Source organism: Python bivittatus, unplaced genomic scaffold (genome assembly GCF_059951505.1).
Source record: "Python bivittatus isolate LINGU-HERP-01145 unplaced genomic scaffold, Pbiv_v1 ctg000970_np1212, whole genome shotgun sequence".
Classification (NCBI taxonomy): domain Eukaryota; kingdom Metazoa; phylum Chordata; class Lepidosauria; order Squamata; family Pythonidae; genus Python; species Python bivittatus.
Genome location: NW_028277121.1, coordinates 496,091 through 511,146, shown reverse-complemented (window position 1 = coordinate 511,146; position 15,056 = coordinate 496,091). Strand labels below are relative to the sequence as shown.

Sequence of the window (15,056 nt, the reverse complement as noted above, 5' to 3'; positions counted from 1 at the left end):
ATAAATTATGCAAATAGGAATTATTCATTTTGCATCATTTATCTTGCCATTTCTATTTTGCATATTTTTGTCTGGACCTCTGCATAGTATTTAAATCGTATCTCAACCTTTGGATGTCTTATCCAGTCGTCTTTGAGATTCGTCAGGCACTGTACATAAATTCTACATAAATAATTTTGCAATTTATTTTATATCAAGCAATAGCAATATATCTTAAACCTAAATATTATTAAGAAAAAATTAAATAGGAGAATGATTAAGAAGCAAATTCATAAATCAAATTTCTAATACATAAAAGTCCACGAATGAATATAAACTAAGCCATACTCTCATCAATTAGAAAGCACCGAAATTAATTAAGCAGTATATGTAGATTAAAAACAGACAGTACTGTCCACAGATTTATAATCTGAAATAAATAGTCACAAAACAAAAGAAATGAGGTGAAAAAAGCAGTTTGAGATTTCTTTTTAAAAGGAATTTCAGTTTAGTTGCATGCAGCATACAGTTATTGTTATCTGCCTATCATAAAATAATTGTGAAGAAGGAAAAACGGGTTTCAGTCTGACCATGTTTTTACTAACTTAATTTCCAGCGGAGAAGAAATAACCTCTCAGGCATGGGGGTACCTGCCTTGCATTGTAGAAGGTCCCAAGTTCAATGCTGGCACCTACACTCAAAAGGATCAGGTAGTAGATGAAAGACCTTTCCTGTCTAAAACTCTGAAAAGACCCTGTGCCAGAAATTAATATTTATTTATTAATAAATATTAGTCTAATAATTAATATTGGGGCAGATATATTAATACTATGCCTCAAGTCAAAGAAGCTTCAAACCTGTTAGTACCACAATGTGTCAGGTCTCTGCCGCCCCACTGCAGTTTCTGTCTTATCTCTTGATACCAGGAAAGAAATAAGATTCTTGAGCAGCACATGCCCAGAAATATTTATCAATATTATGCCTGAATTCTTTGAAATTGCAGACCTTAAATAGTGTGAAACTCTGAAACCTCCTTTTGTCTAAAGGCAATGTGATTATAATACCATCTTGTCTTCACAACATTTTAAACATGTGTGAAGACTGGGAGCATATCATCTGAGCTTTGAAAGACTACTGAGATTATATCTGGGCAACTGGCTCCTAAATGTTGAGCAGCTAAATCATTTGACTATAATTAAATTACGTATCCCGCTAACTTCTGTTTATTACACATTTATTGAAAAAAGAACTCTTATTATTTTCAATGGGGATTACAGTCTGGTAAGTGTGCGTACCCACTGTCTATAGTCTACTCTAAGGACTATGGAAACAGTGTAAGTCAACTAAATTAGATCACGTGCCATTTATGCGTGTCCAATATCACATTCAAGGATTATGTGTAGTTGGAAGAAATTAAACTCCACCAGCCTAAGGCCCCTATTCAGACGAATAGGATTTAATTTCTGAAATTGTAATAAACCTGTTTCCATAAAACAAAATCAAGTAACATATTAATAATGAACTACTTTATATATTTTTAATACTGCAGCAGTGCCCATTTGTAAACTTAAATGTAAAGCACTATCTTATTTTATACTCCGAGTCCTAATATATCAAACAAAGATACGTAAACGCAAAACAGTCTCAACATTTTTGATATGTGAATATACAACTTCCTAACTGAAAGCTTATACATTTTCCAGAAATTCTCTGAGGAATTCTGGTATATTTTTTACATCAAGAAATACTCATTTCATTTCAACAACTCTATTCGGCTACTATAATCTAAAATTAAATACCAAGTTTTACTACTGAATTATTCATATGTCCATAAGAAAATTAATTGTATATTTAGCATAGTGCTTTTTTAAGAGTCTGACTGCTCTAATGGCAGATTTGTGTAGACCAAAGTTAAATTCAAATGGTAGGTATAAATATTTGATATTCATTCCATTCCCATTTTGAAAGTCTTAAACGTAAGCAGTGTACTGTGAAAATTCAGTAAGACACAAATGTTCTACACCTATACCTTTTCTGCAATTAACTCCCATTTGAAGTGCAATGTGTAATTCATGGTTTTTAATAAACACTAGGATTAAATAGTGGTATAGATCCACTAAACTCATATCGCAAGACTTTAAAAAAAGGAACATAAAATGGCTGCTACTTGAAAGTTTTTCTGAGTTCAAACAGCTTTTAAGCGAATGAAATTAGTAGGACTTTATTCTAATTGAAGATTCAATTGGCCTACACATTTCTGTTCTGTTTCCATGGCAACATACTTTTCCAGCCAAAGTAGGTGCTTCTGTGTTGCTCATTATTACTAAAATTCAATTTCATGTCTCTGTTGGAACTAAACAATATTAAAAAAGGCCCTGGGAAGGATTCGTGTAGCACAACTAATTACTCTGGAAAATCACTTTTTAAAAACCATCTAATTTAAATTGTATTCAAGTCACACTATTAAAGGCTAGAATAGTGTCTCTGGCTTTTTTTCAACGGCAATAGCCCTGAAACAGTGATTTCCATGGCTTTAGCTTTAGGGGAAATGTTATAATACATCCCAAGAAATTAACAGAGGGGAAAAGAAGGCATCAGTAATGCAAAGGAATAGCAAAATAACTTATCAGACGCTACTGAGAAGGGGGAGTTCACATGTCAACATTCTTGGGGCATCCGTTTCAGCAATATAGTAAAAACTGTTGATGCTAACCCCCCTTTAAGCCAGCCTCATTTCAAACCTTCTATGCAAGCGATCGATTTAACTTTCTGAGAAACGCTGCGTGATTCTGCTGCTTTGTGGGGGAGAGGGGAATGAGGGACAGAGAGAGAAATCTTGAGTTTAGTCTCTACATTTGATTTTTAGGTTTTATGACAATGTATTTTTTATTCTGCATATAGCTGTATGCCATACCGAGTCCTCGGGGATTGGGGTGGATTATAAGCATTGTAAATAAATCAGTCTGTGAAATTCATGGCTAAACGGCATCTATTTATTAAAGTCGTATTGCTGGCTGCCAAAATCTCCTAGCAGCTTTTCTCCAAAAGGTTCCTCAAAGTGCACAGAGGCATGAACCTAGTACCCATCTATAACTAGACTTTTCCTAGATCCAGGCCCTGCCCGCTTCGAACGAAGCAAACTGCTGGACAGCTCTAAGCACCAGTAGTTTAAACAGCATTTACAGTGTTTGTCTACACACTGATAAAGAACGAGTCAACCTATTACTGTGACTGCTAAAGAGAAAACGAGGTGTGCCTCTGAATATCAGATGTCACTGAAATTTATTTATGCCAAGGCATCTCTTTTTTCAACTCCTTTATATGTATTTGCCAATATTGTTTTGTATTTTATATGTATTTGCCAATATTGCCAATATTGGGCAGTCAGGACCATATTTCAGGTTTCCTGTCAATTTCCATATACAGTGACAGGAAAATATCTGGCGTTATGTAGCTGAGCAGGAATGAATTTGTACACCAGGCTAGAAAGCAGGAGACGGGGAGTTCTAGTCCCACCTCAGGCAGGAAAGCCAGCTGGGTGACTTTAGGCCAGTCCGTCTCTCTCAGCCCAACTCACCTCACGGGGTTGTTGTTGAAGGGAAAACAGGAGGAGGAAGGAGTATTAGGCATGTTCGCCACCTTGAGTTACTTATAAAAACAATAAAGGCAGGATAAAAAAACTAAAAAAAAATGCTTTGAGCAAACTTTCTTTCCTGTAGTAGAATCAGAGAAGGAATAAGTCAGGGTTTAGCTCAGTTTAGCACAGAAGAAGGTGATCTGTGGCAATCCAGATGTTGCTCAACTACAGTTCCCAGTATCCACTGCACATGTTTTCTAGGACGCCTGGGAGTTGCAGCTGAGCGATATCTGAAGTGCCAGAAATTGCCTAATCTTCAAACAGGTTCTTTAACCTTGCAGATGAGCAAGAACTGGGATTGCAAATAAACTGTAATTTGCTAAACAAACCACATAAAGGAGCAATGGTTTAAAGATAGTTGAGTACAAACTGACCACATGAAAAGGCAATCCAAGAATCAGTTAAAATAAAACTATACTCTAGTTCATATCCTCTCCAACCATTAAGATTGCTTGAGCCTGAGCAAGAATATTCCTGCTGTTCACATAATACTAAACAACAGATTAGCACTGCATGGCAAACAGTCCATTGTGTGAAAGGAAAGTACAAACAACAAAAGGATACTGGTTAAATTATCTGAATAATCAATCATCTCTGTGCCACTGAGCTCTTGGTTTGTCATCATGTTAAAATATTTGTAATTTGTGTAGATTTAAGTGCTGTTCCTAAGAGTTCAAAGTACCTCACACACACAATCCTAGTAATAATCGTTACAGCCAGGAAGTGGTCAATCTTCATGTTATATCTGGAGGAGAATGAGCTGAACTAAGAAACAGTAGCTTGCCCAGTGTAAATCAGCTCAGGGCAGAGAAAGAGACCTAATTATTGGCTTCCAAGTTCAGAACTTACACCAACTATTTAAAATAAAGGTTTTGTGATATAGGAAAGAATATGAAGCATTCTATTCTCTCCCCTATATTCTTCGAAAAGAAAAAAGAAATCTTGATAAACATATATAGGATAATGATGATGATATCATGGGATAATTTTTTCATTAATAAAATGAAAGGATATGGACTGCATACCATGGTGTAATTGTGGGCCACTTTGTGCAAATCTGTACAACCCTGTGCATCGGCAAAAGAGCGGATTCCAAGGCAATTCGAAGGGTGAAGCTGCTTCATTAAAAACTTGCAGCAAGCTTCTACAACCTGAGACAGCTGAAGAATACAAGCTGTGGATAACAGGCACTCAATGTTATCTTCTTTTAATTCAAGACGACCTAAAATAAAAACAGAGTCACTGCTGTGAGATGGGCGGCCATTATCAATCAGTCAAACAATCAGTCATGATTTAGACAAAATAAAAATAAGGAAAACGTTACTAGAACAGTCCCTTCAACCTAATTCCATATTTTGGAAATCTACCATAAGAGATGCTTATGGAAAGTCTAGCATATGGGCATGAAGGCATTACTATAGTTTATAACACTACAGGTAGTCCTCGACTTACCATCATTCGTTTAATGAGTGTTTGAAGTTACGATGGCACTAAAAGAAGTGTCTTACAACCGGTCCTCACATTTATGACTGTTGCAGCGTCCCCACAGTCACGTGATCAAAATTCGGGTGCTTGGCAACTGGCATGTATTTACAACAGTTGCAGCATCCCAGGGTCATGTGATCACCATTTGTGACCTTCCAACAAGCAGTCAATGGGGGAAGCCAGATTCAGTTAATGACCGCACGGTTTGCTCAACGACCGCAGTGATTTGCTTAATGACCGTGGCAAAAAAGGTCATAAAATCAGGCGCAACTCACTTAACAACCACATTGCTAAGCGATGGAAGTTCTGGTCCCAATTGTGGTTTTAAGTCGGCAACTACCTGTTAAGTAGCCTTATTTCAGTTGGTTCTTGAGAAAGTTCTAGAAAAAGTTCATCTGAAATGGAGAAAACTGTACATAATAGATTATATCTATGTACAATTTAAAAAGGAACTTAAATGGCAGCACCTAGCCAGTCTAGGCTGATTTCAAAAAGTGAAGCAGGGTCAAGATTTAACTACCAGTAAATCTCAAGTCTGTAAACTAAACAACCCAGAAGAAGGCAATGGCAGACCATTTTGCATTTCTGCCAAGAAAACAACACATCCGTGGCATCACCAAGAGTTGAGCTCTAATCCATCTTACACAAACCAAAGTATTCTGGAACCATCATGCTGTCTATTTGCTTTCTCCATACCAGGTTTTTATCAGTAAGTCAGTGTAACGATGTGGTAGATGGCAGCATCTTAGTGGCCTTAGCTGGTCCCAAAAAATTAAGGGGGCCCCCACCTGATTAGGACTTGGATAAGAGGCCACCAGGCAGACTGGGAAGACAAAGAAACATCTGGAAGAAGGCAATGGCAAATCACTTTGTTTTCTCACCAAGAAAATTACATGGATGTGTCTATAGTAGTCACCACGAGTGAAACATGACTCAAGCAAGTCTTTCCCCTAGTATTTGTTCTACTATAATTCTACTACCGTTTCTCAACCTCAGCAGCTTTAAGATGTGTGGCCTTTAACTCCCAGAATTCCCCACTGAGCCACATCTTAAAGTTGTTGAGGTTGAGAAACAATGCTTAATGGAACAAAGGGCATTGCCAATCTTTTGGGTCCTAGTCAAGCTGGCAGAGAGATAGGAACAGATCCACTGATCCCTAGAAATGAACAAGACAGCAAGCAACGTGCACTGAATCATAACATGGTTTGTTTTTTATTCAGCATAGCATGTGATTCCAATCAATTGTGGTTTTCTCAGTAAACCATAGTTACACAAGCCATGACTCAGCACAATGAGTGAATTCAGGCACTGACTCCTACTTTCTTCTCTTGTAAAAAAGGACAATACCCCCTGAAACAAAATGCGTCTTGAACTTTTAAGAACTGCTTGCTCACAGTACAGAAAAATGCAGAACAAGCTTCAAACAGCCCAATGTTAAGAGATTATTTTGCGAAAATGAATAAAGGAATATTTTGTGTAAAATACTTTATTCATTGTTCAAAAAGAAAGTATTTCATAATTAGCACATCTTAATATTTCCATTTCTTTGAAAAAGCACTTTAAAGTAATTTGAGGAAAAACACTCTTTTATCCCTCTGAATTTTCCTTTTTTTGTTGTTTTTATTCCAGGCCTTGCTATCTCTAGATCACTGTATATGTGTGTAGCTATTATTATAATTCACACTATACACAAAGTGGCCAGTAAGGAGAATCTCCAGCTTTGATACATGAACTACGGAAGTTAGCATTTGCTTGACTTTACCACTACTTGCTTTACCTGTATATGCATACTGCACTAAAGCCCATAATGCACTTGGTTCCACACCTTCCATTTTGATTTCTTCTTGCCTCGCCTCTCGGACATCATTTGTAAACATGGCTGCAAAGTAATCTGAGACAGAGGACAGCACCAGCCTAGGATCATATGAAACAGAAGTGGCTCAAAAGAGAAGACAATTAATTCCTGCATTATTTTGAAGCATATTTATGTAAAATATTGATGTAAAAGCATTTACATGATAATAAACATAATAAAAACACTCAGTACAATTAAGATCATAGAACCTTATGATATAATCTTTCTATAAAGTTAATCTTTCTTAAATCTAACTTTTTAGTGCTTTACTTCTTCATAAATTACCTAGAAAACTATTACACGAGGAAAGCTAATCCATATTCAGGCAAGTACAAGAAACGTGTTTGAAAAGGACAAAAAAGGTTTTTTTTATGAAGGACTACTAAAATAGGTGGCAGGAGCTACATGCTAAAAGTGTAACTGCCGTTATGCAAAGAGCGTGATGTTAATGATTTTGTTATGGTTTCAGAAATATCAATAAGCCTTTTGGATTAGGCTTTTCTCTTGACAGGTATCACAAGCAAGCAAGCAAACAAAAAACCCAATTTTAACTTGGAATCACTAAATGAACATGTTTCAAATGAATGATTTATATATTTAAATATTTCAAAATAAACTATAGCTGAAAGGATTGAATGCGTATGTACCTGTGCGCTGGAATCCGTCGATCACCTGCCACTAATACCACATCACACAACTGCTTGTGTCTCAAGTAATTTTCCATTTTTTTGAAAGTTTGCTCTGCATGGTTGAGTGCTTGAAAAAATTCATCAGATGTACAAGGCTCCATTGCAGGACACAGTGGGTGAGTCTCTCTGCTGTTGGAAGTTCTGGAAATACAATGCATATAAAAATTGATTTGAAAATAAATCTACAGTCGGGATTTTAGAAAAAAAGAAAATACACTTACTTCCATCTTTTACAAAATACAGACTCTCAAAAAGCTTCAACCTACTGAAACTTTGTCAAAAGAGTGCATTTTATTAGTTGATGAGAAAAGCTTTCAAGATTCATGGTTTTTATAACATATATTTTTCCATTCCATCAATCAATGCACAGTGTATATATGAAAAGAACTGAAAGTACAGGGCAGCATCTGAAGAGACTACTAAAATTATGACAGAAGACTGAGTGCAAGGCTTATTTGCACTGGAATATATTTACAGACTTGCTGATGGGAGTAGGCAAAGCATAAGCAATTCTACTGCATGCATCCCCAAATGCCAAGTGTCATTTTCTGAGCTCCAAACATCTCCCTCAAGTCAACTGGAGTACCATTCAAATGAACATTTTATGCCGGGAAAAGCGGTTAATTGTTTGGCAAAGTTGCAATTAATGGTGCTGGCATTTATATCATCATAATTAGGTTTCAAAATTAACAGGCTATTAAGAAGATGTATAGGCAGATGGAAGGAAGAAGGCAGCAGTGACTTCTAGTTTTATGTTCCCACATCAGCCAGAAATAAAGCTGAAAGTGGTTCAGTTATTATCAAGGCCCTAGCCAGTATGTTTGTAAAGCTAAGGCTTCTCTATACCCCCCTGCAAAACCTAAGTACTTTACTGACTGGAATACACTAGAGGTAGATGTTATTAAGGTTGGGGAAGAAATTTTTCAGTACAGGTAGTCCTCGCTTAACGACCATTTGTTTAACGACTTTTTGAACCATAAAGCACTTCCAGCTGTTGTAAAACATTGTGCTGCCCCCCACGGTTACATGGCAACCAGCTTGCATTTACGACTGGTTGCCAAGCACCCCACGATCATGTGATTGCCATTTGCAATCTTCTCTACTGGCTCCCCCAGAAAGTCAATGGGGAAGCTAGCAGGGAAGATTGCAAGCGGAGGGGACGGACTGCTTAACGACGGCAACCAGGAGTGTTTCACTTAATGACTGCTTCACTCAACAATCGAGATTCCAGTCCCAATTGTGGTCGTTACGTGAGGACTACCTGTACACATTTAAAACTACCTCATATATTTCATAAGTATTTCTCAAACTGAAACATTAATATTTGAGAAGACTGCAGTTTGGTTTACATACAGTACCTAAGCATTATTTGGCTCTGAAAAAGATTATCCGAGGTTATATTCTCCCTCTTCTGCATGCCTGCTTTGGGCAAACTGGGTTGTAATTGTACAGTATTTGAACTCCAAACAACGATTGAAAATGTAGTTGGCTGCCAAATAAAAACGAATTTCTTCCAGGGAGGAAGCAGGAGATATGAAAAAAAGGAGGAGAATATGTATAAGCAGAGAATTTATTTCCCTGCTGCAAACCATATTTTGGTGGTCGGTGATATAATATACATGGGGACATATGGGTTCTGGTCCCCATTAATATTCCAATTATTACTTATGACATACACTTGTGAAGATACTATACATGTACAACTACATTCCTCCTAGCATTCACAGTCAAAATTGTCACATTACATTGGGAAACTAGAGAAATTACCTGTATACTAACAATTACAACTCTACTAAAATCCTAACCCTAACTATATTAAATAAAATTTCAGTTTGAATGCTGGCCTTGTACTAAATTAAGGAAAATGGTTCCCTTGAAATGCCAACTATCTCATTGTGCCCAATGAAAGTCCATTAATTTCAATAATGTTTACGTACAGGGGAGTCTGCAATTCTGCTTCTAGATGTAAACAAGACATTAGTCTGGGCTGCCCTAACTCATCTCTAATGTTTATCCATTATTTTTAAATGCAGGTTATAAAATATGTATGGCAACCCAAAACTCAGTAATAAAATAATGAGTTGCTAGAGCATGTCTCCTTTGCCAATGTTTGTATCTCTGACCAGCAACATGTCAGGGTTCAGAGATATACATACATACACACACACACACACCCAGAGAGAGAGAAAAGTTAAATATAATCTCCCATGCATTTATTTTATTAACATACAGTAAATCTTTGTACTTTCAGGAAAATTCCTGATATTAATTTTAATATCTTTTCAATTTATAAGCATCTTTGCCATTAGAAGTTTGAGTAAGTGTGATCTGATAGGATGAGTAATTTCTAGTATATCTTGGATTTTTACCAATAGTCACACTACAAATCAAGTTTCACAGGAAAAGAAGTTTATATTTCATTTGATCCTTAGAGAATTAACATTCAAATACTGATGAAATTAAAATGTACACGCATATACATACATACATACATACATGCATACATACATACATATATATACATACATACATACATACATACACACACACACACACACAGATTCCCCAGCCCCTCAAATCTGTTATTTAGACAGAGAGAAGACTGGATTTTTATAGAGTAAAATATCCAAGACAGTAAGCATAACCTAATTCTAAATCCATGAACTGCATTTTCAAAATTTGAAAGGGTGTCTGTTAAAGCAGAATGTCTGATAAATCCAAATGGGATTATACATGTGCATATTTTACATATTATATGTATTTTATACATGCACAAAATGATGAATGGGCTTTTACTCATGCATTAAAGCATGCAGTTTGTTGACAGATGTTTTTTCTATTGTATCTAAAGTCCGCTAAATTGAAGTCCATTAAATTAAGACTGGATTCTGGACTTCTGGAGGAAGAAATGGACTGAAGATGGCTCTGAAAAGTGAAGCTGACAACCGTGACGGAATGAACAGCCAGCGAGTAGAATGGTTCTTCGATAATTCCTCTTCAGATAAGAAGAGGTATTGAGATCACCCACAAGTGCTCCAGACAGCTGCTACTAAAATTGTTTATACTTGTGATGAAGGTGGGAAGTCACTTCTTTATATATTTCTTTTCTTTTTCTTTACTATATTCTTACTTTTATCTTTTTTCCTTTCTTTTCTGTATCTTCTATTTTTTAGTTTGTTATAGTGTTTTACTGTTGTAATTATAATCGGCAATAAAATTACTACAACAAATGAGAAAAAACTGAGACTGGATTCTAACATTCTACAAGGTTATCCTCTCCATCCAATTCACACAGGTTTTTAGTTGTTGACTTTGGAAGAGATTTATAGTAAAAAAAATTAAACCAACCCTATGTTATAATCTAAAACTAAGCTAAAATTAAAACTATTTAAGCTTAAACTAAGAAAGATCATAATTTTAAGCCCCAAACTAATACTCACACTTTTTGATGTTCAAGTCTAAATGGAAAAATACAAGTATTGGCCATACTTCAGATTATACATATGAATACCACATACATGAATATAAATCTGTATATACCAGTGTCTTGAGCTTATATTTCATATAAGTGGTATCACACAGGAAAAAAAATCTGGAAAGCCTCCAAGCAGGCCATTCATAATCTAGCCATTCCTTCCTGCTCCCTCTCAGGATCATAAAATAAGAGCAAAAGTAGCACTGATCAAACTTTTATATTCCAACACTTATCATGGGTAATCTAAGTGCCTGAGCTCACACGCATACCTTATCAGGAGTGTACGGGATTTTACAGGAGGATGCTCTTGCTATGTTCACACAGCCACAAGGGGAGTGAATGAATTATTAATGGCACATACAGCAAGCCTATTTGTACGTTCAAAATACTTTAATGCTATATCTTTTACTACATGCAAGAATAACACTGGATCATAACTGTAGTACACATTCCTGCACATATTTTTGCATGGTATAAGAGGAAGATTGCTATCACTCTGGAGTCACAAGGATAGTCACTGCTATCACTTCTCTGGAGAGAAGAGCAATGTTATTAATAATTTCATTCCCTATTTATTTTAAAACCTATCATTTTGTTTTTGAAGAATTATCCCTCTTAACAGTGATCTCCATAAAACCAATGTAGCTGAGCTTTATTACTGGGCACTCCAGAAAAACCTCTCTGCAAGAAACAGATTTTTCTTTGCAGCATTCATTTTGATATCGCGGCAATACATTTGTGTAGAAATAGAATATCTTTCCATAGCAACACTGAACAGATATGTTTAAGAACGAACACACTAAAATCTAGTACATTCAACACAATATATTTAGCCCTTCCATTACCATTAATTACTGATATGATCAGAAGCATTAATAATTCATTGCATGTCAAAAAAAAATAACTTTTCAGTCAACAGAAATGTTTAGTTTCTCTATAGTTTTCTACAATGTTTAGTGCACAGTTGAAAGAGGTCAACATTTTAATGGCTTTGTCCCTTTTTAATCACCAGTCCTTGCACAATACTAATGTTTGTATGATTAAGAAGAATAAAGGTCACTTAATACATTTTAGTTCATGTATTGATCCATAAATAATTAATTTCATCAGTGTTCAACACCAAAAGAGCATTCTAATGACAGGAAGTACTGTTACACTTGTTAGCTAAATTTTAAAGATAAATAAAAATATAAAAGTACCAACTATCATATATCTTCATGATATATAATAAACAAAAACAAAACAAAGAAAAATGTAAATTTTCTCTATAAAAATAGAATAAAATAAATAAAATATAATGCTAGAATGCAAATATACTAGGATAATAGACTTCAAATGCAGTTCTTTATACATCTATTCAGAAGAAAACCTACTTAGCCCAATGAGACTTACTCCCAGGTAACTGTGCATACTCTAGCAACATAAAGTTACATCATTTTTTAAAATAAGTAACAAAGACAACTGCAACTATATATTCTCTACAATATGATGTCTAATCTGGATGCAGCTAGCCTGCTTTAGCAGTCTGAAATAAATCCTCTATTATGCTCCTATTCTGAAACCAGTCAGAAGCAACAGTCATAAATATAGATCCAGATAACATTAAAACACAAAATAGACCTATAGTGAAAATATCTGGCTGCTAATTTTACCACTCCTTCCATATAAAACCCCTACATATTCATTTTAATCCCTTTTCAAAACATGTTGGATCTAGATGAGCAATTACTCATCTGTATTTACTCACACAGATTACTTAATCTTACTAAAATGCAAAAATTTCATTTTTAAAATGCTAGTGGTCAATACAGAGTTTTGGCTGCCCTCCATTTGTCAGAATTTTTCGCAGCTTTTCAGTGGAAGAATATTTTTACAAACAAATGCGTGGCACAACTCATTTCGTACAATAAGAAAGCAACAACCTGCATGCAATGCTGTTTGATACTTTTTCTTCTTCTCTGATTCCATCATCAGCCTCTGGTTGATCAAGCAAGTGCACATCCCTGAAGTCCTCGGTGGTGAACTCAAATGTAGGCACTTCTGATTTAGATGCCATTGGCCGAGGAAAGGAATTCTGGAAAGCCTGTTGGCTGGACCTTTGGAAACCAAGCGATGCAAAAGATTGCGGTAGGCTGCTTGCATTTAAAAACTTTATCCCACCAGTAGTTGTGTTATATCCTCTGTCCCAAAAGTCTCCTGGTTCACAATCGGCATTAGGATTAGGAGGGGACTGCTGGTGACCAAACCACCTCCATCTGAGTTTTAAAATCTGCTTCACGTCAAATTCTTTACGAGAGCCAGACATCCTCAGCGAGAGCAAGTTATCGTCTAGGCAACGGGAGCAACCAGCAGTGCACATAAAGAAGATTTGTGCAACCAACCAGGGCGAGAGAAACACATGGTCTGCCTGTTTATAGCTCTTTCTTTCTTTCTTTCTTTCTTTCTTTCTTTCTTTCTTTCTTTCTTTCTTTCTTTCTTTCTTTCTTTCTTTCTTATGATTACATCTAGATATCAATTACATCTAGATATCAGACATCAGAAAGTTAGAAAATCCTCTTATCTTAATAAGAGGAAAGCATAATTTAAAGAAAATAATGAAATGAGAAAAATGCATTGCTACTTTTATCAAGAATTAAAGCTACATTAAGGCAGGCACAGTGTATGTCCTTGCTAATGTTGTCGTCCTCTTAACATCAGTTTTCAGTAACCCTCGTCTTAGGTCTCCTTTACGCATACTGAAGGGTGGGGCGGGAGGAGTCATGGACAAAACACAGCTATGATTTTAAAAGCCAGCAAAACATTTTGCTTTTGTAAAGACCTCTCACATGAAAACATAATTTTAATATAGGAGCAAACCCATGACAATTTTTATTTCAATTCATGACTCTTTTCTATATCATCATTAGAAAAGGTTTATACCCTTTTAAAAAGAGAAAAATGGGACAATGAAAGTAGGCTGCCTGCATACATAAACACGCACGCACCCTTGCACATGCAGTTACGAAGGACATTTGGTCAATAGAAATTAAGAAATTAAGTTATTTTGCTATTTGACAAAATATAAGTGTAGGGCAATAGAATCAAGGCTTAGATTTAGATGGCTTAAAAATGGATAACACAAATATAGAGAGTTCAAGTCCATCTCTGGCTGGAACTTAGGACAGCTAATTAAGACCCTCCAGAGCCAGGAGTAGGATACCACTATGTAAGAATTGCTGGAATTTGGAAGGAAGGACCAGATATATTGAGGGACCACTATTGCTTTTAGTCTGATTCAACTTTCTTATTGATATATTCAAGCATAATGTACATTAACACAGTTACTTCAGTTCTATTCTATACTTCCTTAGGAGAATCCAACTGATTTACACAAACATTCAATAAGTCAGTCTCTTAAGGCCAGAGACTGACAATACTTCTTCAGAAATATGGAGGTGGCTTGAAAGAATAGATCAATATTCAAAGCACGTGTAATGCTACATTTTAATGTGCTATATATTTAGAGAAAGTGTTCACCCCACTTTAAAATCAAGGGCTTTTTTTCCAAATACTGTTTTTCTTTCCAAAAAACTTTTAACTTGTTTGACCAAACGTAACAATAAAACAAAAAAGTACACAAACATAAACATATACACAAGACATTCTTATATACACACTCAACTGAAATTGAAATTCAATACTACCTACTAGTCTATACAAAATTTAACTAAGCTTAGCTTCAATAATGTAACAGTATCATGCATCTTCGTTTACTGTACTTGTAAGCGATCCAATCTGTTTCCATCAGTATATAATGTACAGGTAGTCCTCGACGTATGACCACAATTGGGACTGGAATTTCTGTCACTAAGGATGTGGTCATAAAGTGAGATGTCATGTGACCACATTGATTAGCGATGGCAATTCTGCCCCACCTCCCTGTTGCTGTTGTTAAGT

At 35.8% G+C, this 15,056-nt stretch overlaps 1 protein-coding gene across 5 annotated transcripts in view; it reads right to left on the bottom strand.

Moving 5' to 3' along the window:
- The window catches only part of KLHL5 (kelch like family member 5), a 50,990-nt gene that overhangs the window by 19,011 nt on the left and 16,923 nt on the right, over positions 1–15,056 (bottom strand). For 3 of the 5 annotated variants that reach the window (XM_007426448.4, XM_088131157.1, XM_088131158.1), the window contains 3 exons: positions 7,604–7,786; positions 6,879–7,015; positions 4,642–4,838 (listed from right to left, as the gene is read on the bottom strand). In XM_007426448.4, coding sequence (XP_007426510.1) covers positions 4,642–4,838; positions 6,879–7,015; positions 7,604–7,786 — 517 coding nt within the window. Of the gene's footprint in view, positions 1–4,641; positions 4,839–6,878; positions 7,016–7,603; positions 7,787–13,042; positions 13,562–15,056 lie in introns of those variants that run through there. The other 2 variants (XM_025165568.2, XM_007426450.3) reach the window with 2 other exon arrangements.